At 38.9% G+C, this 21,726-nt stretch overlaps 1 protein-coding gene across 8 annotated transcripts in view; it reads left to right on the plus strand.

Annotated features, from left to right (window-relative positions):
• tpk1 (thiamin pyrophosphokinase 1) overlaps positions 1 to 21,726 on the plus strand; it is a 117,631-nt gene that overhangs the window by 69,423 nt on the left and 26,482 nt on the right. For 7 of the 8 annotated variants that reach the window (XM_088644181.1, XM_088644187.1, XM_088644190.1 and 4 more), the window contains 3 exons: positions 4,949 to 5,021; positions 9,529 to 9,624; positions 16,533 to 16,679. In XM_088644181.1, the coding sequence (XP_088500307.1) occupies positions 4,949 to 5,021; positions 9,529 to 9,624; positions 16,533 to 16,679 (316 nt within the window). The remainder of the gene's footprint in view (positions 1 to 4,948; positions 5,022 to 9,528; positions 9,625 to 16,532; positions 16,680 to 21,726) is intronic. The other variant, XM_088644189.1, reaches the window with a different exon arrangement.

A 21,726-nucleotide genomic window follows, 5' to 3' on the forward strand; every position in this document is an offset into this window, starting at 1 on the left:
TTATAGGATAAGTTGAAAAGTCATATCCTGAATATGAAGCCCCCCCCCTTGTACTTCAGACATACTTACAGTACATGTGTATGAATGTCATCTCAAGTTATTTAAAGACCGTCCGCGTGTTCATTTCATTCCAGCACATTTCTATTTGTTCATTTCTTCAAATTAACTGAGTGGCAGCTTATTTGTTCTAGCTTCTTTACGTCTGACTCCAGAGCAGCTGAAGATGGGTTTGCAAGAAAAGGGAGTTGTTTCTTCATGTGCATTACATAGCTCTGTTGGTTCTAGTGGAATTAGTTCGCTCAGAATCAACAGGCCCATTGTTTCCATTGTGAGGAACACCAATGCTCACTGGTCCTGCAAGATGTGCTTCTGGGTGCTTTTTTTATTTATTCTTTGCACTATGAATGGAGAATGGAAACAGCACAGCTGAAATATCAAATCGAGATCAGGCACTTTTAAGTCACATAAGAGCTGTTGTGCAGTGCGTGGTAAGCTCAGAATCCTACTACAAATACTGCCTTACCCAGCCTGAACAGTGCTCTGCCCAATCAGCACTGCCTCAGGCAGCTCCTAGCCTGATCCTGTAATCTACCAGCGTGGAGATTAATCCTGCGCTCTTGGTGGTGGATTTGACCAAACAATTGGCTCAAAATAGGACTGACTGCTGTGCTTGAGTTTAGAAAAGGCAGTTCCTGTTTAACTAACTTGTTGGACTGCTTAGGTCAAGCAACAGCAGTGATGGATGCAAGCAGATCTTGTGATGTAGTGGACTGAGATTTCCTAAAGGCACTGGATAAAGTTCCTGACAAGATGCTGGACCGTAAGAATGGCTACAAATGAGCTGCGGCCATTTAGTCAGTTTTGAGGTTGAGAGGTATAGGAATCAAAGGCTGTGAATGTAAATGGATCGAGAAATGTGAAAAGCGCTGATTGCATGCAGCAGTGATAAGGGGAGAAACCTTTAATTTGAGGCAATTTAATTCTGTTCTAACTTTCTTGCTATTCCAAAGGGAAAACTTGTATTATGGCAAAGTCCAACGCACACAACAATGCAACATCATAACCGTCACCAACGGGAAGGTCAGGACAAACAATTTTCCATTTCAAGAACATCTCCTGTAAAAACTATAATAAAAGATATAACTAATATACATGATTCAAAAGTGTAATTGCCCAGAGGAAGACACAATTTCTTGGAAATTTAGTCTTATACCTTGGTGCACAGAGGCATCACTCAGATATCTTTGCAACTGGAAACTATAAGAAAGTGTATTTACAGCAGAGGACATGAAGCACCTTTGTCACAAGGGGTGTCTGGTGTCGGGAACAGGCTGCCAAACTACGCTTTTGAAGTAAGTTCCCTCAGAACCTTGAAGAAACAGCTACAGTAGGTGAAACCTTCGGTCTATAACTTCACAGTAACGTCAGTCAACTGGCCTATTCTCATTTCTTTTCCTCTTATATTGTTATGTTCTTAGAGGTCTAGGATGTCAATTTTAAATGAAGCCTATAAGGATGAATGAATTGCAGAACTGTATTATATTATATGATACTGGGTATTGCCTCCAGCCACTTGACAATAACAAATATGCACAGATGGTATTAGGTGATGTTGGAAAATTGCTTCACCCATATTGAGATAAAAAATTACAATGTCAATAGTAATCAGCTTGATGTCTCAGTGTTGCTGCTTCTCTGTAAAGTCATGTTTTACCTCTGCATGGATGAGTACCCAGTGATTCTACGAACTGCATTGCGCTGTCTCTCACCAGTGCAGAAACATACACAAGGTTATAAGAGAAGTCAGGGATGAGAGTAGGTCATCTGGGTCTGTCTTGCTCATTTGGACCTGTTTCTTGAAGGAAACCAGGGAGCGTACCTCGATAAGATGGCTGAGCAGCCTGTTGCAGACTCCAGCAAGCCTTTGTGTAAGGAATCCCTTACTCTCCTAACACCTAAATGCACACCTTTTCATGGGTCCCCTGCGGGGGTGCTTGATCTTTAATAACTGTAAGTTCAGAGAACAGTGGCTGTACATGAAGATTAATGATCTATAAGACTTGCGCATAAGGAGTATGGTTCATTGAGCTAGCGCTCTGACTTTCTGTCAGTATTGTGCTGTGAATCATAAACATATCAGTGAAATGAATATAATTATAAGTGAAATGAGAGTCTAAGGGGAAATTTTATTATGATGTCTGTGTGCTTCAAAATATACTTTAATACTTTAGCCCTGCAGAAAGGATGGAGAAATATTTTACTGTTGCTCTTGACACTGTTACAATAGGATAAGCTTTTAATGCAACTCTTGACTTTATCTCATACATTTAAAATAACCTCAGACATGAAAACGTGTTTTTTTTCTGTTGTAAAAAAGCAGACGTCCAAGACCTTTGTCTACAAAATAAAAATGAGCTCACAATAAAATCTGTGAAAAGGAATTACAAAACCTGCATTTCAGACTTCTGGTAATGAAAAGTGCTGTTTTTATTTTTATTTTTGCAATGTGAGAGAAAAGATTGACCATAAAGCATAACAAAGGAAGCCTGTCAGGGTGTGTGCATCTCGCTTTGTTTTGACCTCCTGAAATGACTTCAATTTTTTATTTTAATTGGGAAGGCGAATGCCTAAACTGTGGTTGTTTGTTAGGAGTACAGAGCCTCCACATTTATATTAATTTTAAGTGACACTTTAATTTAAATGTGAAATTGCACGTTTTGCCTTCAATTTGTGTTATTGCCAATGGAGAGGAAAGTGCACTGCTTACGAAATGTCAAGAGGAAAGGTCTCATTCAGTATCCATTTAATGTCGCAGCTGACCTGTTGTCTCTGAAGGTTATTTATGTCCTCCTGTTTACCAGTGATTCATTTGGGGAGGATAACATGCCGAGAGAAAATTGAAGCTTTTAAAATCCATTAGTTTTTCAAAATGAGTCTTTAACTATTGATCTTCTGGAATGTTTTTTTCAGTGCAACATAATGAATTGATGAAAATATGACATGTTAACACAGTTTAATGTCTCAACTTCACAGAAGAATTCAGAAACAGTTGTTTTAATATTGTTTCCAAAGCTTACCTTTGAAGAGGGTTTTCTGGCTTGCTCTACGATCCTAGCTCCCTGTCTCAAGCATGTTAAGGACCATGAGTACATTTTTCTTCCATTAATGTTTCTTCATTAAAAACAATTAATGTTCTTGCAGTCTATGTCAGCATGCATAGGCTGCAAAGGAACAAGAAAGGATTTTTTCCATGCTGAAAAGAGAGGAAAGGAAACACATCTTTTCGGCTGTGGAGCCTTCCTCTAGTGTCACACAATGTAATAGTTTGGTTCTGCTTTAATTCCTGTTATTCTAGTTACGGGTTAGTACAAATAAAGTCCCCTTCCTTTAAGCATTATAGTTCATTCTACATTTCTAATATTTCCGTAGTGTTCAATTAAACTTGCTGTAAAAAGGTGAGCCTTACATGACTGAGTACAGCCCAAGCATTTCCACATGACGGCAGTACTTGCTCATCATGAAGGGGCAGTATATTCATTGCAGTGAGAAGCTACCAGTTCTGTTATGCTTGAGTTGAACATATCCTAGAACCTAAAGAACCTTGGATCCTAAAACACCACAAGGTGCACTTATCTGAACAGATACTGCAACATTTTTGTTAGGTACATAATATTGGTGGAATGTGAGCTACCCTAGGGATAGGGATTAAGACCATCATGTTTCATTGGCATTCATATAAATCTTTAAAAGACGTTAATTTTACTAAGAGTCAGTCTGTCGTTATTTATTGCAAACATATTGTGTTTTTATGAAATGTGCATTCACTCCAGGTACACAAAAGAGTGGAAATGTTTATTTACTTCTTAAGCTTTAATTGTCCAATTTCTACATTGAGTATGCAAGTGCATTTTCGCATTAAAGACTAAACATGTACATAAGATTTTAACACAATTCATGTAAATCACATGAGCCATAAAAATATAAATATCAATTAATATATTTGATCACAGTGCTTCATTTGTTACCCATTTTAGTCTGATTATATGATTGATCTTTTCAGACTTTGAAACAATATGCTGAGATTGAATTTCAGGGACAATTCAATGTATGCCTCTAATCCCTGCTTAAATATAATGCACTTTAAAAAGTATGTAGATAAATTGATAGGTAAATAGAATTTTATGCTGAGATCACCTTAGACACCGTTGCTTATGGAACAGTAGCAAATCAAGCCATCTTCATCACTTCATTACCTTCCAAACCACACCCCAACAATTACCAAACACACCCCAGCCCATTTGAAAGTCTCCTCTGGCAACCATGCTAATCAATAGTTATAGGCAACCAGGCCCATCCAGCATCTTTTTACATGACCCTTATGCATGAGCCATGCTGGTGTGGAAGACCTTGCTTTCAAAGGGACTTTGTGTCCTTCATTTACCCAAGTGTTTCCAATTTTGTATCCACTACCTACACTGTGATCACTCCTGGCACAAGAGGATTTTGATGAGAGATGTTGGCAGTGCATCGCCTGCACAAATGTATTAATGTTCCGCTCAATTTATTCGGATTTTTTTCCCCTTATTATGCTGTATTATGGTGTACAATTTCCTAGTGATCTCATAAATCTAACCAACTATGTGTAGTGTCTGCACATGGACTGTAGATGACACCATCATGTTAATATCGCCACATTTCTCAAAGCCTCGTGTGTTGAAAGTCCTCTTTTTAGGATTAAGTAAAACAGAAATGCCATACACTTCACTTTGTCTTCTGTCAGACCATTGCTTTCCTGCTTCTACCATGTAGATGGGGGAGATTACTGCACCCCAATGGCTCTTGTAAAGAAGGCCTCTGTGAATCGACTGAGCCTGTACAAGACATTTTAAAAAAGCTTTCACCCCTGGAGATCATTTTGTTTACTTTTCCTTTTTTTTTCCACTCCCAGGTTTCTTCCGGACTACATCAGTGGGGACTTTGATTCCATTAAACCAGAAGTCAAGGAATTTTACAAGGAGAAGGTATTCAAACAAAATTGAATAAAAAGAAATTGCTTATTTAAGTCGGCAAGAAACGGTAATGTGTGTTAGACTCACTCTGTGTATTTATCCCCTGCTGATTTCAAATAGTTTAGGGCTAATAGTGATAAATACAGTAAATGGCATGAATATATTAAATGTTTACAGCAATTTATTGTGCTGTTTTTTGCAGACAGGACTCACACACAAAAAAAGCGGAGAAATGCGGCCGGTTTTGTCTAGTTTGGGCAATGTGAAAAGTTAAGCGCAGTTGCATTCTGGGCCTTTTTTATTTTTCTTTTATGCCTACATGATCAGCATCGACTATAAAGACACTGAGTTTGTTGACAAGACAAAAACAAGGCTGTCACCAAGGAAGCTGCTGGGGGAAAGTCAAGCAGGTCTAGACGAGATATCGAAGTGGGGAAATTAAGTTAAAATAATACAAAATTACAAAAGCATAGCGGGCTGGGAAGAACGTTATAGAAGACGGATTGTGATGAAAAATGTGTGGCACAGTTTACATGCTGTAGTTCTCTTATTGCTGTCAGGATCTCAGAGTTTTCTAAGACTGCAGTGCTCAGGTTATGGCAAAGTTTGCTTTGACCTTGAATCGAGATCAAAGCCGAGCTCCAGGTAGAGAGAAGTCAGGTGAAAATGATGGAAGACATCATTAAGGACTTTAGAAGTGGTGAGGATTTTCTGCAGTTGCAGTTCAGTAACAGTGGTCCTGGTGCTATATGTTTTTTTTTTTTGTATGTCCTTATATCTTGCTGTGTTGTATTTATGAAGTTATGGTAGTGAGTTTTTTTTTGCCTCATGAAGTGAAGCGTTGCCAGTATATGTCATTATGTCTCACAAGCTTTTCCTTGTGGTGACACAGTAATGGACAGTGACTGGTTTAATGTGACATAAGAACATAAGGTTACAAATGAGAGGAGGCCATTCAGCCTGTCTGGTCCTTTCAGTAGTTAATTGATCCAGGGATCCAATGTTGCCATATGAATACCAAAGGGACGACCCTCTTATTTTATTAATCGTCCGTGATCTTTCCCATGAAACTAGTTGTAAGGTTTAGTCATGACAGAACAAAGAGAGTGTCTGGAACAAAGTGCCCAGCCATGGCCCTGACACAGAATTTCCTCCTAGCAGAGGCTGGAAGAGCAGATCAGTATAACCAACTTACCTGTAACACGCACGATGGGTCAAATAGCCTCAACCTGTCTGTGACTTTCTTGTGATCTTAACCCGTGCCTATACAGTACAAGGGTGGTAGTCGGGAGCAAAGTTAAATAATATGAAACTAATTAGTGAGTCAAGAGATATTTGTGAAGATTGACCAGTTCCCCATAATAACCCACAGATATCCGATATGCTGATTATATCTTCATCATAGCAGAACATAGAAGCATTTACTTGGGTTTTCTCCCTTAAAGCCAGGTATAGATATCATTAAGTGTTCATGAATTCAGAGGCACGGACGTATTTCAGTCATTACTTGGAAATAACTTGTTTCTTTTTTATACTTTAATATAATAGTGCAATTAATTAGCAGTGAACAACACACAGGTCCCGGCGAAAGCAATTTTTAAGAAAAGTAATTGTTTTTATCCGTAAAGTGCAAACGTTTGTGAAAAAGCAAATGAACTTTCTCTCTTTTGGCGTAGTGTCAGATTTGGGGGGGGGCATTTTGTTGCAAATTGAGTGGCGCTGTGGCTGTCCCCCGAGGAAGGGCTGTCGCTCGGTGAAAAGATTTGCATTCGTTAGGAGCCTACAAAGAGCAACTCAAGTGAGGGGCCCGAAGCCCCGGTGGCTCGGATGAACATGTTGTGTCTCTGGCGTGTAGGATGATGAGCGAAAATGAAGGGAAAGAAAACATCGGGAAAAGATTCATAATCAACAGAAAGTCATTGAGAAGCTCTCTCTGGACTTCCTGACATGTGGCAGAAAGTGGGATAAATCTGGGCTTTTTTCTATTTGGGGAAACTGTAAACTGTGAATTTCGAATTCTGTATATCAGATATGATATATTTCAGATTTACATGTGTGGCAGTCGGTATTTTTTCTGCCATTCTCCCTATTACTGTGAATTGAGAGGTGTCTGTGTGGGCAAGTAGAACATGTCCAATAATATGTTGCAGATTACTTGCTTAATTGAAAGGCACTTAGCGCGATGTGGAGAACAGAGGGTAATGTAAAAAGAGAAGTGTGTAATTATAGACAGCTTGAAAAATATACCTGGGTGCATGTATCATTTTAACTAAAAATTCGAATTCTTGTCTTTTTACTTCATTTTAAAAATGACTTAGCGCAGTGCCCCCCCCACATACACTTACTGTTAATTGAAATCATGTTCATTTACATAAAGTTAAGTTCAAAGTTGCAAAGTTAAACCCTTGCTTGACTCAACAACAGGATACAATAGAATTATAATGATAGAATTATAATGAAGCTCAAATCTCCAGTTTCTGGAAAAGCACCAATCCAGAGACTTGTTAGCTGAATGAAGTAAGATTTAGTAAGTAATTGAGTTTTTCGACTAGCTTGTTTGAAAAACCGGCTCTGAATGGGTCCCAAAGATTAGGGTTGGGAACCTTTAAATTAATCTATGGGAGGTTTACAACTGTGGAGGTGAAGAAAGCAGCTAAACGTCCATTAATGCACTGCAATTTCATATGTAAACTAACCACTTAGCCTGCAGGTAACTCCGTTTCTTCATGTCTCTGTGCAGTGATGGATTACAAGTGTGCATGTATACCACAGATGTGGACAAAAGCTTGTAGATTTTACTGCGGATTCAGGATGCAACATGCTGTAAGGCTGTTGTGCATCTGTATAATGCCTTACAGCTCCAGTCGTGCACAAAATTTGCAGGAAAGTCATTATCCTCCCTTTTCTCTGCCCCCCTGTTGAAATACAGCGGTGCACATCTCTTCCACTTCTCTTCACTGGCAAGATAGCTACATTATTGTTTATTTGTTTGGCTGACATACAGGAGAGGCAGTTTTTTGTACAGACCGTTTTCTGTGCCCACTGATACAGCTGGGTTTGCTGGAGCATTCAGAGTAAAGTGCCCTGCTCCCTGGTTTTGTTGTGCCAAAAGCAGTGTCCCTCATCTGGGACATGAAACCACAGCCTTCCCATCGTAAGTCTAGAGTGTTGTACAGGACACATGTATCTACATGTGTAAAGATATGTGTGGCAGCAGTGTAATGTGCAGGCACATCACTATCTTAACTCATTCTCTCTTAATTTGTTCAGTTGGTTGGTTATCCAGATGAGACAAACTTCTTGATTTTGATTCAGTATTTGTATTTATATATAGATACATAGGGTATTAGAGTTTCAAATTCAGAGGGACCACAATTTTGAAGCTATCAGTTGCCTTTCAGCCATACAGCAGACAAATTTGTTTCTCAAAATTAGACTTGAGTGAGATCTGAGAACTGTAGATCGTGCCTTCTCAGAATTAGACCTGAGTAACTGATGTGGAAGGCAGGCAGGGTGTCCTTGGGCTTCTGTCTTTGACTGTCTACAAGAGGATTAAGACAGAAGAAACTTTCATTCATGTCATTCTCATTCAGCAACATTTAAATAAATTTCAAGCACGAACAGTTCGCAATCCAAACTTTTTTAAATGCAATTTACAATGGAAAGAAGATGTCTTTCTGAATATATTTGCATAGTTTAAGTTTTACTTGCAGAATCTACATTTCTGAAATCTGTAATCTTAAACAGTAATTATAATTTGTCATAAAGTATCCCAGATTTGCTCAAAATTTGCATATTTAGAGAATACATTCAGGGAATCGTTTTATAAATCATGAGGAAAATCCAGGCAGTTAATTAAAAGAAATATGTATTTTATAAGCCCTAAAGAAAATAATCACTATGGAACAAATTTGTTACCTTTAGTAATATCATTTATTTCTACCTCCATAGTTCTCTTTTTTGTTTGTCTGTCTGAAGTTCAGTTTATCAGATTTTATACATTTGTTATGCCAGGCATTAAACAAATGCAGTTAGCATGAGAGAGAAATTGAACTTTTTATCTAAAAAATAAAAAAGAAAGAAATTGAACTTATCACATTTTTCACTGGGGAGAAAGGAGAAGTGTCTGTTTTCTTGTTTGGTATTACAGAGTACAACAGATATCAGTTGGGTTTTAAATTACTGTAAATGCTTAGTTTGCAATGTCCCAATATAATTGACTAGAATCTGGATATATTTCCATTTATTTCACAGAGAAGAACAGAAAATCCAGGTTTGATTTTGTCCTCTTTTATATGTAATTAAAACAAAGAATGTTCACTTCTGTGTGTATTTAAAAGTTGACAAGTTTGATGCTTTCTCATGAAAATTGGGTATGATTTTAAGCGATGTAAGAAATCATGCCAGGAATATTGTTTTAACCAGGATGATTGGAGTTCTGGAAAATGTAATTTTATATTTTGATGTTTTTTCAATCTTACTAATGCCTCTTTTTTATCAATGGTGTTTGTTTCTTTAGAAATGCAAGATCATAGAAACTGAAGATCAAGACCTAACAGATTTTACTAAATGCCTGCACATCATGGTGGAAGAAATAAAGAACAAGCGTTTACAGGTACATTTCCTCAGTCCATCCCCCTGGTCTCTGACTTCCTTCTCAATCTGCCGTTCATTGTTCTAAAGAGATTATTTTATAAATATACTGATCTATTTTATAAATGTAACACCATAGTTTTCCTACTGCACCCAAACTACATTCCGGGAAGATTTCAATCAACTTGCCACTTTCTGCAAGGGAACAAAAATGATTCCATAACTTCTGGAGAATGCAAGTCATTTCCAATTTTACTAGCGCACACTTCAAAACTGTTGCCTTTCTCACACTACGGTTGGCTTCCCTGACTTGCCTTCAGTACAGTGACAGCTGGTCTGACAGCCTATTGACAATCAAGCAGAAGCTGAAAGTTGCAGAGTTTGTTTCGGGGGGGGAGGGGGTGGAGTTTACATCTCCAGTCTGCTTTAAAGAAGTGCAGAGGCATTTGAACTGAGAGGATGCAGTGATTCCGACAAGATGGACAAAATACGACAAAAAAACAAATAAAGAATACAAAGGAAAAATATAATCTTCCAGCAAGCCAGTCACTATATACTCCTATTAAGCATTTGATGTATTCAAACCAAATTGTGAGCTCTAAAAGCTATTGTGCTGGTGTTTATATGATGTTGTAATGGCTAACACAAACTGATAGGATGAATGTAAGAGGGTACACATTATTCCAGCGGGGATGTCACAAGAGGATTGGCACTACCTGTGCATACAGTATCACAAATGAGAATGAGAAGTTGGATACGAGGGATCCTACAGTATGTTTTGGCGTTCAAATGGAAGGGCTTAGCAATAGGTGCCGGCTTAGAATGCTTATCTCAGATTGGAGGTTTCATTGCATAAAACAAACAGGAATGTGCGTAGCAAGGAACAGTTCGCCCTGTTTTCTTTCTTCAGACGACCGAGGCAGACAAAGTGGATAAAGGCGAGTGAAAGCTTGAGCTACATTGGTAACAGCATGCTGTCCTTTGAGGGAGACGGAATACGTCTTGCTTGAAGTTCATGTTCTTGGACAGGCTATGAAGGAATGAGACTCTGATAGAAATAGGCTGGGGGCATAGGGAAAAGGGAATGGCGACTACATACATTATTTTCAAAAGTTTTCATAAGGAAGACACACATACTGTAGCATTTCGTGACTGAAAGAAGGAAAAGTGCTGTGTGCTGAAGAATCTAAAGAAGTGCTACAGGACTAGGCCCGGTGTTTCTTTATCCAGTTGTACTCAAGTAAATAATGATTTTCATGGACCATACCTAAGGTCTTCAGACAGGCCCTGAAGACAGGAGCTGAACTTACTGACGGCAAAGTTTCAAATGTGACATCATTCCACAATGCCGAACAAGACCAAAGCCACATGATTCCAGACACGTCTTATCACCTAGTACTTTTACACCTACAGTATTATCTATGTGTAGGCTTGAAACAACAAATAATACTCACCATTCAAAGCTCATTTTAATTGCTATTTGCTTTCCTGGTCTGGTTGGGGAACCTGTATGAATCACACGGTGCCTTGAATCGTTACAGTAGTTATGTCACAGCTGGCGAGGTGTGTCTTTTCAACTTTTAGAAAAGGGGGAGGCTATCCAAAACACACATTTTAAAAATATATTTATTTCAGTCTATTGCATCACAGCTGTGATATTCTGAAGGTGAAGAAGACGTTTTTGAAACTGCTAAGCGTTTACAATTTGAATAATCCAGTTAAAATAAGCCCATTTACAGATTTGTGGATTAAATGCGCCAGTGTTGTGTGAGAGTATTTTGTGCACAATACAAAAGATGTCTGGCAGCATTACAATATATAGATATCTAGCAATACGAAGGACAGAAATATGGGTATCTGGCCAGATGAGGGGAAGGAAAGAAGTTAAAATTCATAATGGGAGAGCAATATTTACATTTTATTTAACATAGATTGAACCGTGCAATATCTCTGCAGCAGCGCAAATGCTTTGTAGGAGTCAGCTTGACTTGATAGTGAATGAGTTGTCATGGTAGCGCCGTGCAATGGAAACGCAAGAATTGTGAATGGTGGCATGTTGACTGGAACCCATTGTACTGCCTGACAGAGCCGGCCACTCTGGGGCCCTGACCTGCCCCTGGTGCAGAGCTTTCATGTTCAGGTGAAGAAGTGCTTCCAGGGGTTTTGCAGTGGATCCAGCAAGCCAACAGGGCAGCACGCAAGTGGAGCACAGAAAGAAAACATTCTGAAAGATGAAAAGGGTATTGGCAAAATCTGAGTTCAAATGTTATTTTAGTGCTTTGTTGTTTTGTTTTGTTTTTTCGGTATTTGCAGAAAAGATGATCGTGGAACAAAGAAACTTAAGATGTCAGGGCCCAGTCTCTTAACAATTTCCTGCCGCCGACCGCAGTGCTGGGTTTTTAGTAGCTCGAATCCCCTCTTGTTCTAGTGCGAAGTCATAAGGGTCAGTAAATAGATTGTATCTGCTCAGTAGCTCAATAACTGGGTAGTGCTTAAAAAATAATCTGTTTCTCTGTTTAGAAGTCCTTTCTCTGTTGCTTGCCTTCAGAATGCCTCAAAACAGTGCTCTGTAACATAGGAATGGAGACATTTATCTCTTAATATGTTATCTTACATCTTAATACAGTGTGTTCGGCTGATCCTTAGCTTTTTAGTTTCATTCACGCAAAAGCGTTGAGTCGACCTGGAATTACACGCTCTCTACTACAATTAGTTTTATTATAACTCATCGGCATTTAATCACAAACAAGCCTTCATCAGTACATACACATCTGGGTTAATGAAATAGATTTCAGTTGCACCCTTAAAACCTGTTTGTTTAAACACGCGTAAGTCAGTATACTGTATACCTGTATAGACCAATTCAGTGAGCTTCAGGAATTATGAAAATATTCTAAAATATAGTTATGTTTATATAAAAGATATAAATGGTATTTTTAAATGGTATTTTTAATAATGGTCTTTATTTTAAAACGCAATAGAAAAAACCTCATGAGCTTGTATTTATAGAATAGGTTTGATTTCAGTAACATTCTACTATTGCGAAGGCGATCAACATTGTTGGCACCAATTTAGCTCCTCACCACACGAGAGGAGGTTTGCTAGAAGTTATGAACAGAAATGGAGTCCGTGCCAGAGAGGCTTGGATACATTTACTTAAAGGTCATACCAGTTCAGTGTGCCCATCTACTGTCTCCTCTGCGTGTTCTCATTGTGTTTATCTTGTGTAATTTTTTATTGTTTATTTTAAATTGTTGTTGTTGTCATTCTGTAAAGCGCTATGAGAAGCCTTTAAAGGTGCTATATAAAATAAAGTATTTTATATTATTATTATTATTATTATTATTATTATTATTATTATTATTATTATTATTATTATTATTATCAGGTCTCACCCTCTTCAGGATTTACCTTTCCCTGTTGTCTAGATCCTCTTTCGGTGCCTGAAGAGGATAGTTGTGCTTCTCATTCGCAAAACAAAAAGTAACTCGAAAGTTGACTGGATTATGAAAATTAAATCTTTGATTCAATAAGGCGTACTTCAGAACATGCCACTTGAGCAATGTGGGTGATGGACAGAGGACTGTAAGTTGTTCATTTAACTGTGACACAGCCATAAATTCTGAATAAATCATATGATTAAGCTTGACACTGGGCTGCTTTAGTGTGGTGGTTGAGTTCTGACAGAACAAAATTGCATTTTATGTCACTGAAAGCCTGTTGTGTGATGTTAGTGTGATCCTCGTTTATTTCTATTAAGAACCCCTAATGGCACTAAAAGCCTCCTCAGTTCTGTCTCATTAGGAGGTCCTAGACAAATATACATTTTAATTGTACCTTAGAACACTCATTTTGCTTTGCTTCCACCTGTTTCATCATTACGTGCATGAAATTATGGTGCGAGCAATTTATGTGTCAACTTTCTGTTTTCTGAAACTCTAAAGAAGTATCATTTATCACCCTGAGACTATGAGCCCTGATGGTGAGATTGCCAAAAAGATCCTTCGTTTTGTGAGGTGGTTTGCATGAGATTTGCATGAGAATTACAGTGCTCGTCTAGGTATCACGCAGCAGGTTACAGGGGGACTCAAAGGGGGAATGAAAGAGTAAATTAAACCTGATTGTAAAGATTTTGCCAAACTGCCATTTTCAGCTCTATGCACTTTGTGTTAAAGCTGTGACCCTCCACTGAGAGATGACGAGGGGTGTTCTGTTTGGGATTTTACACAACAAAGAAGTCAAGATGAGACACATTGCGCTCAAAGCTGTGTAACCGATATCCCATTAGAAAAGCACTCCATTTGGGATGAGCAATTTTCAGACATTCATTTTGTCTTTTATACCAATATACAGTCCCATACAGCGTTTGCTAATGTCCTTGCAAAAAAAAAGGTCTCTGTTGCTGAATCGATTAATGTTATTCAGTTGGATGAGCTTGTTCTGAATTTGAACCTTTGGCGGTGAGGAACTCCACATTAGACACACATTAATATGGCCACACACAAGATGCCTTCATTATAATACCAGTAATCTGGGGAATTGAAATGAGGAAAAGGTATTATTTTTTGCTGTTACCCTGGAGTCATCATCATGGACACTGCTGGCAGTTACTGTCTTATCAGATTACATCTTTCTTGCTTCAGCTACTGACTTTAACTCAAGATCCTCGGCTTATGTTGACCATCCTCGTTTTCTGAGGTCTTACTCCCCGGATCTTTCTCAGGTAGCTCACCCCCCCCACCCACCATTAGGAACTGGTTTCCAGCCTCCATGTGATTTGTGGCACATCCATTGTGTTGCAGATCTTCCATCATGTTGCAGATCCATCGTGTTGCAGATCTTCCATCATGTTGCAGATCTTCCATCATGTTGCAGATCCATCGTGTTATAGATCTTCCATCATGTTGCAGATCCATCATGTTGCAGATCTTCCATCATGTTGCAGATCCATCATGTTGCAGATCTTCCATCATGTTGCAGATCCATCGTGTTCAGATCTTCCATCATGTTGCAGATCCATCGTGTTGCAGATCCATCTTGTTGCCAGTACTTACGCCAGTCACACTTTGCAACTGTTTCATCATCGTGTGGTCTGCTTTCCTTTGCCTGTCTTTCATTCGATGTTCCCCAGCACAGGTGAAAGTCTCGCTCCTCCTGGCTCGCCGCCATCATTTCAGTTCTGCTGCCTGGTTCACAACCGGGCTGAAAGTCGTCGACTTCACTCTCCAGCTTCAGCGGGTCGCTGTTGCTTTCGGCTCGCGAACTCCCGTCATCGGCTCACTGTTCGGATTGCTCGGCTTCTCCGAGGCACATTTCCTCCCTCGCCTCGATCCTTATGTGCCGCCGTCTCGTTCCCACTTTCATCTTGAGCCATTCAGACACCTTCATGGCACTTCGCTGCTTGTGTCGGTCTCGTCCTCTTCTCCTCGATCCCACAGCCTGTATGTACACTGGCGTGTTAATTTTCGTGTACCACGTTAAATATCATTCACACGGTTCCTGTTTATGGTAGAGTTTCTTTTATTTAAGATGGTGTATATTTTAGCATATATTGCATGTATATATTTGCATACATAATATTCAAAAACTGTTAGTCTTGTAGGTTTTGTATATAGAAGCTTCCTCTTCCTTCCCACCCCCACCCCCTGCCAGAGCACTGCTCTTTCTATGAAATGTTATTATGACTCTGGGATCAGTTTAATAACCTGCATTAGATGAAGCGTGTCAGTGTTCAGCACCATGTTAATCACTGACAGCTAAAGGTCCACAACTGATTTTAGCCCTGCAATCACAATACAGAAAGAAACACAGAAAAACATTTGGCACCTATTTGATCCGTGTCCGACTAGCTCCACTCTCTCCCGTTATGAATAATACCTCTGCTCTGCGGCTGATGTACGTGCGCTGAAAATGCTAACAGGCCTGTTTTAATAATATTTTAATTGAGTCATTATCTACAGCTAATTATAACCTTTTTCAGGTTATTGAGTTGTAATAGCTCACATCTTGGTGTCTTCTTCCTGGAGTTGTGTTAACTAGTTGGAGAACAACACACGTTGAAGAATTCAGAATGTGCCTTAAACACGTCACAGGCAGGCATACCAGGAAGCAAAAGAGCAGTGCCACTACAACGAAAAAGAAAGCGAGAAGACATTACCGCTCCTGTCACTTTTTTCCTACCCGTTAAACCAAGTAGCTCAATTGAGAATAAATTCTCTTTTACGACGATGATGTGCAGACTCATTCATATAGTGGGAGCTTTTGGGGTGCAGTAGTGTGATTGAGGTCACGGCGCCAGAGGTCTGCTAGAGATCTGAACCCAGGGCCTCCAGATAACCAGACTACACTGCTAATCGCCAAATTACAGACGGTCCGTTTCCTGCAAATTAAAAAAAAACCTGTCGATATTAAGGGTGTAGACGTTGTATTATTCTTCAAAAAGGTTTGCTTGTGGAGTTAGAGCAGTAAGAGTATCTAGCTGACCTTTGCTGTTTTTTTGTGTTTTGTTTATATTGGATGCATTGAATATATCTGTTGTATTTTAACTTCTTGTCTTTTTGACAGCCATTTATCAAGAAAGACTGAGTAGCCCCAAGAAAGGGCAGTGTAACAATTAAAGCAGGAAAAAATGGGTTTTCACAGAGAATACAGAAAGGAACAGAAAAACCCTGTACCCTTACCCTTACCCATACCCTTTTCATAGAGGGGTATGTTGTCTAACATTTAACCCTTGATCCTACTGTATCTGGGTATCTCTTTGAAAAAACAAATCACAGAAACTTGCCAGTAAAGATAAGAGACGTTTGCCAGAATAAAGCAAGATTGCACTAGTTGGTTTTAATCAATAACCTGCAGTTTTACTCCAATATTGTACCGGAAAGCCTTGGAGGACCAATTGTGTGTCTCATCACTGTTCTCGTGCCTCTGCAGCTGGACGCCATAGTGACCCTGGGAGGGCTGGCTGGCCGCTTCGATCAGACGATGGCTACAGTGGAGAGTCTCTTCCACGCCCTGAACATGACAGACCTGCCTGTCCTAGTCATCCAAGGCACTTCCCTGGCCTGCCTGCTCAGACCGGTAAGGGCCTGCGCTCCCCTCTGCACGTTGGAGAGGAGGCAGCCGCCTTCCCGGGTCTAATTCATACAGCCTACGTTTCCGCACCGAGGGCTGTGAGAGAGCTGGGCTTGCCAGCATGGGAGAGGGAAACTGAGGACTGTGGAGGGACCAACACTGCCGAATCACCACGGTCACTCCAGCTGATCTCCCTTCGGCCCACAGCTGCTGCGCAGCTTCCTCTTGCGTTTAAACAGTGGGAGTAAAAAGAGTTTCTGACTCATTGAATCTATCCCGTAAATAACCAGGAGAATTTACTTCAAGGTTTTTTTTGTATTATTATTTAAGAAAATAGCCAGGAGAATGTAATGCAAAACAGCACACTTTTGGCTGAAATTTCTGTTTTGCGGAAGAAAATTGAGAAATAAAAAATAGGCTTCTGTTTCCAAAGCAGTGGCAAAGTATGTTTAGGAGTGTCTATATTTAAACAAAAAAGGTTACTGCTAACAAACTAGCAAAAAAAACAGAAAAATAACATTAATAACATTTTTGATGGGATTTTTGTTCTAACAAAGGTAGTTATGGGTAATTATTTTAGTCACTGGAACTTTGTTTTTTTACTTTGTTATATTGTAGGATATGTAGTTTTGTCCCCTTGTCGTCTTCTGCAGAAGTTCCTTTTTCATACAATTAAGATCTAACATCTCATGTTAAAAAACAAATGTTAAAACTATTTGAAAAGCATGTATCATCTCAAACAACTTGAAGAGCTTTACATACAGTAAAGCTACATTTATGAATGCAGAAAACAAGTGCCTAGATTATCTATTACACTCTAGAAAATGTAATGATTCATAATTATAAAATATTATACATTATATATCAAACATAATATAATGAATTAATGATGGGATTAAAAATAAGATTTTGAATAAAGCATACTGAAGTTTAATTACACAATCGTAGAACATAGTATTTTATAATTGAAATAGAACAATCAGTAATTCAAAATAACTTGCCTTTGTTGTGCAATAAACTCATACTAGAGAGCTACGTCTTTTCAAGTGAAAGCAGGCAAAGACCTCAGGCATCAGAGCAGAATGCAGTTTCCTCTTTCCTTTCAAGGTACCAGCTGTAAGCATGGCAAGACTTGGAATTTCATGTCCCAGTGAAATACATCAGTCAGAAAAGCATCAGTCAGAAAAGAAATGGTCTAATTTTAGCAATATCTCTAAGATGCTAAAAATACAGTTTAGTATTGTTTTTTTTATTACCTGACTCAGAATGCAGACAAGAATCAAATAAAGCACTCTAATTTTTCAATTCAGATTTTACATTAGTTGACAGGTTCTCAAGTCTTTTTGTGACAACTCTAGCTGTTGCTGCGAGAACAACAACAAAACTTTCTTCTTGCATGACATGAGTTGCATTGATTGAAACAGCAGCAAAGTCACTATGTTTCACAGAGCTATACAGTTGTATGCTATCCGCATAGCCCTGCTGGTCACACCATGTTTATCAATGATATCTCACCTAAAGGTACTGTTGTATGTTGATGTGTATGTTGTATATGTAGAAAATTGATAAATGGACCATAAATGGAGCCATGAGGGACACCACAAGTATATTTTATTCATCCCTATACACACGCCCTCACTGGCACAAATTACTGTCTGTACACAGGCCCATACATGTTGTTCGATCTGCTCAAATGGAATGACCTGCACTGTGAAATATTACACATACTGTAAATCTAAGAGAAATGGTACAGATGCAACGCATGAATCTGCACTTAATTGAAGTAAAATCTATGTTTGCTGCTCAGCAGACTCTGTGCTATGATTGGAATGGATCCTGATTTAAACTTTTCCAAGATATTATTACTATTGAGCAATCTCCTGATTTTATTAGGCACTACTTTTTTGTTGACTCTAGCTATAAAACAGCTTTAGATGTTAGATTTTTTGAGACAGTACTTAACAAGGCGAGCTTTACAGGCAAACAGAAACGCCCCCATAGAGAAAGTACTATTATAGCAAGAATATAATTCCACAAGTAACTGAAGGCCTGCTTTAACAACTTAGGTGGTGTTACAATCACATAACAATTAGAGGATCTCATCCTCATTATAGTCATATACACGTCTTGTGTATTAAACAAAAAAAATCAAACTCAGATTCAATCTGTCTGCCCAAGACAGTCAAATGACTGTTCTGTTAGTAGATAAAGCTTCAGTCTTAACAGAAGATAAAGACTGTGTTGTATTGATTGCCAAAACAAATCACCCCAAAGTTATTCCTGTCAACTTTTTTTGCAAGACATACATCCTGTAAAGTTGAATTATACTTGCATAGACTCCAAACGTCACAGTCAATACGCATACAGTGCAAATCAGAATGTATTTGAGAGAAAGAGTCTTAACCAGGACCTCCGTTTCAAGAGTGATTATGAAGAGCAGTTGTAGTATTTTTTTCAACTAAATCATCAGTAGATAAAACATGTGAGATAGAAGTGAGTGGTGAATGGGTTACTAATTCAGTGCACAGTGTTGCAATTGAAGATTTGATTACTTGACCTTTAAGGATATGTGCCATGATCTTACTGGGTGAGGGTCAAGTCATCTGAAAATACTGAAATGATCCGAAACAGTTCTGTCTTGAAAGGATTAAATACGAATGTCTACGCCTTGGAAAATCATTAAATCTAAGGTGTAACCTTAATTATACGTAAGATGCTTTAATTTAAACAAATGAAGAGTACAAAAGTCTCAAGAAATCCAGAAAAGTTATGTCAGTTTCACTATCCATATGTTGATAAATTTCTTAAGAAAGCATATTAAGATCATGGGGAAAATGTTGGACTAGGTTTGCATGGCTGATAGTTGCAGAAAGTGCAGGCTGTGGACCATTAAGTATTAAATTAAGTATTAAGTATTAATTTAAGCATTTAAATTAAGAGACCTCATCTGTTCTATATTGTAAACTCTTGTAGCCTAAATGGAAAATGGTAGCAAGCGCACCTCCTCATCTCACTGAATGGGGTAACTGGAAAAATATAGAAGGAGAGAGGAAATGTATTAATCAGAAAGAGATTACCATTCACATCAAGACGCATTTCAGCTCGGAAGAAACTGGGGTCACAATAATCTCTAATCATTCAGTTCTAATCGTTACATACCCGTGATCTCTAAATCATTAAGTAAAGAAGTGCTGTCTTATAAAGACCGAACAAGGCCAGACGATTATTGAGATTCGCCTCAAGATGTTTATTAGCATCCAGGGGGGCAGCTTCTGGATTGGGAAATCCCAGGAAGGCTCAGCAGGGCGTGCTGTGAATGACACAATGAAGAGCAAAGCCCCACACTCCCAGGAAGGGAAGGCACAACATTTGTGCAAACAAGCATCGGAGGCCGGAATGCAACCCAAGAGTTGCGCGGCAGCCATGCTAGAAACCTTCTGACACTTGTTGGGGGTGTCGCAGGGAGATGCTTTGTTGCAAACTCCATACAGGATTGGAGATACAGTCCCACCCTGCCATACGGGCCATCTCTGGGATATTGCTGACCCACAGACATTATCTCAAGCAATTGACTGTGTAGCTCTTCTGGAGCTGCTGTTCGCCTTACAGAGGCTCCCTCACCAGTTTCTCTTCTGCCCGCCTGTTCTGTTTGGAGTGGCAGTCTGATCTCGGAAGTGCCTGGGTGGTATGATACAGTTTCCGCTTCTTAATGATCTACTGCGCTTTGCTCAGAGAGTCTCAGTTTTCAGATTTTAATAGACCTCTCCTGATCTCCGCCTTTCTGTAACTTTATCCTTGACTTGTTCTGAAAGCTCCTTACTATTCATGGTTGAATCTGTGTGCTTGAACTTCACCACCTGACTGAAGGACTTTACCGAGGCAGGAGTATTCTGAAATTATGATAACCACTATTGTTGCACACAGACAGAGGGCACTCAACTAATTGTGAGGCTCATTAAGATAATTTTATGCACCTAAATTAATTTAGGTTTGCCATGGCAAAGGGTTTGAATAATGATGTGATCGTGACTTTTCCACTGTTCTTTCCTATTACATATCAATTCTTTTTTTTTGTTTGTTGTTTGCTTTGAATGTGTGCAGTATGCTGTCTACATTATGTAACTATTTTTAATTGCTACTTCAAAGTGTTATGACTGCAAGCTTTAAAGCAACAAAATATGAAAAGGGTGCCAGGCTCTGAATACTTTTTTACAAGGAATTGTCTGTGTGCTGTAAATGTCTTATATAATGTATGTATAACATGAGCAGCATATATGCTTCTTAGCACAGTTATATATAAAATGCTGGACACTATACTGTATATAATGTCAATTGGCAGTACGTTTTTCAACTACTGTAGGAGAGCAGGAGGTTACTGTAGTTCACCTCCCAAATATAAATGCAGCAACTCTATGGATATATTTCTGAGTTTTTCCAGCAGCTGTAAAATGTAATAATTTTAAGACTACATTATAGAAGAGCACAGCTGTTGTATATTAAAGGTCATTTTCAGCACAAGATGTTCAATTATATATTTTATTTATAAAAATATCAGAAGTATTAACCAATGCTTAACACACACACAAAAGTTAAGTAAGCAGTTCATTTTTAATGGATTGTTTTTACATTCATGCGTTAAGTGAAAGTGGTTTGCAGTTATTGGTGACTGTCAGGCCTAAAATTAATGAAGAAGCTCAGTTTTCACAGATGGAAAAATAATGAACACTAACTGGGAATTTTAAAGCTCACATTTTGTTTTACTCTGCAGTTTTTATACTGTATAAGATAAAATCACTATATTGGCCATATCAACTTCTTGTATTGGGAATTTGTCTTTTCGCATACCCCAACTCGCTCTCCATGAGACACACAGACAGGGAGAGAAGCTGGGGGTCAGAGCGCAGGGTCAGCCATTTATACGGCGCCCCTGGAGCAGCTGGGGTGAAGGGCCTTGCTGAGGGGCCCAGGGAATACGAACTGGCAGCCTTCCAGATACAGGCGCAGGTCCTTAGCCACAGAGCCACCACACGCCTTACTTTGAAAGTATTTTAAA

Source organism: Lepisosteus platostomus, chromosome 8 (assembly GCF_059453375.1).
Source record: "Lepisosteus platostomus isolate fLepPlt1 chromosome 8, fLepPlt1.hap1, whole genome shotgun sequence".
NCBI lineage: Eukaryota > Metazoa > Chordata > Actinopteri > Semionotiformes > Lepisosteidae > Lepisosteus > Lepisosteus platostomus.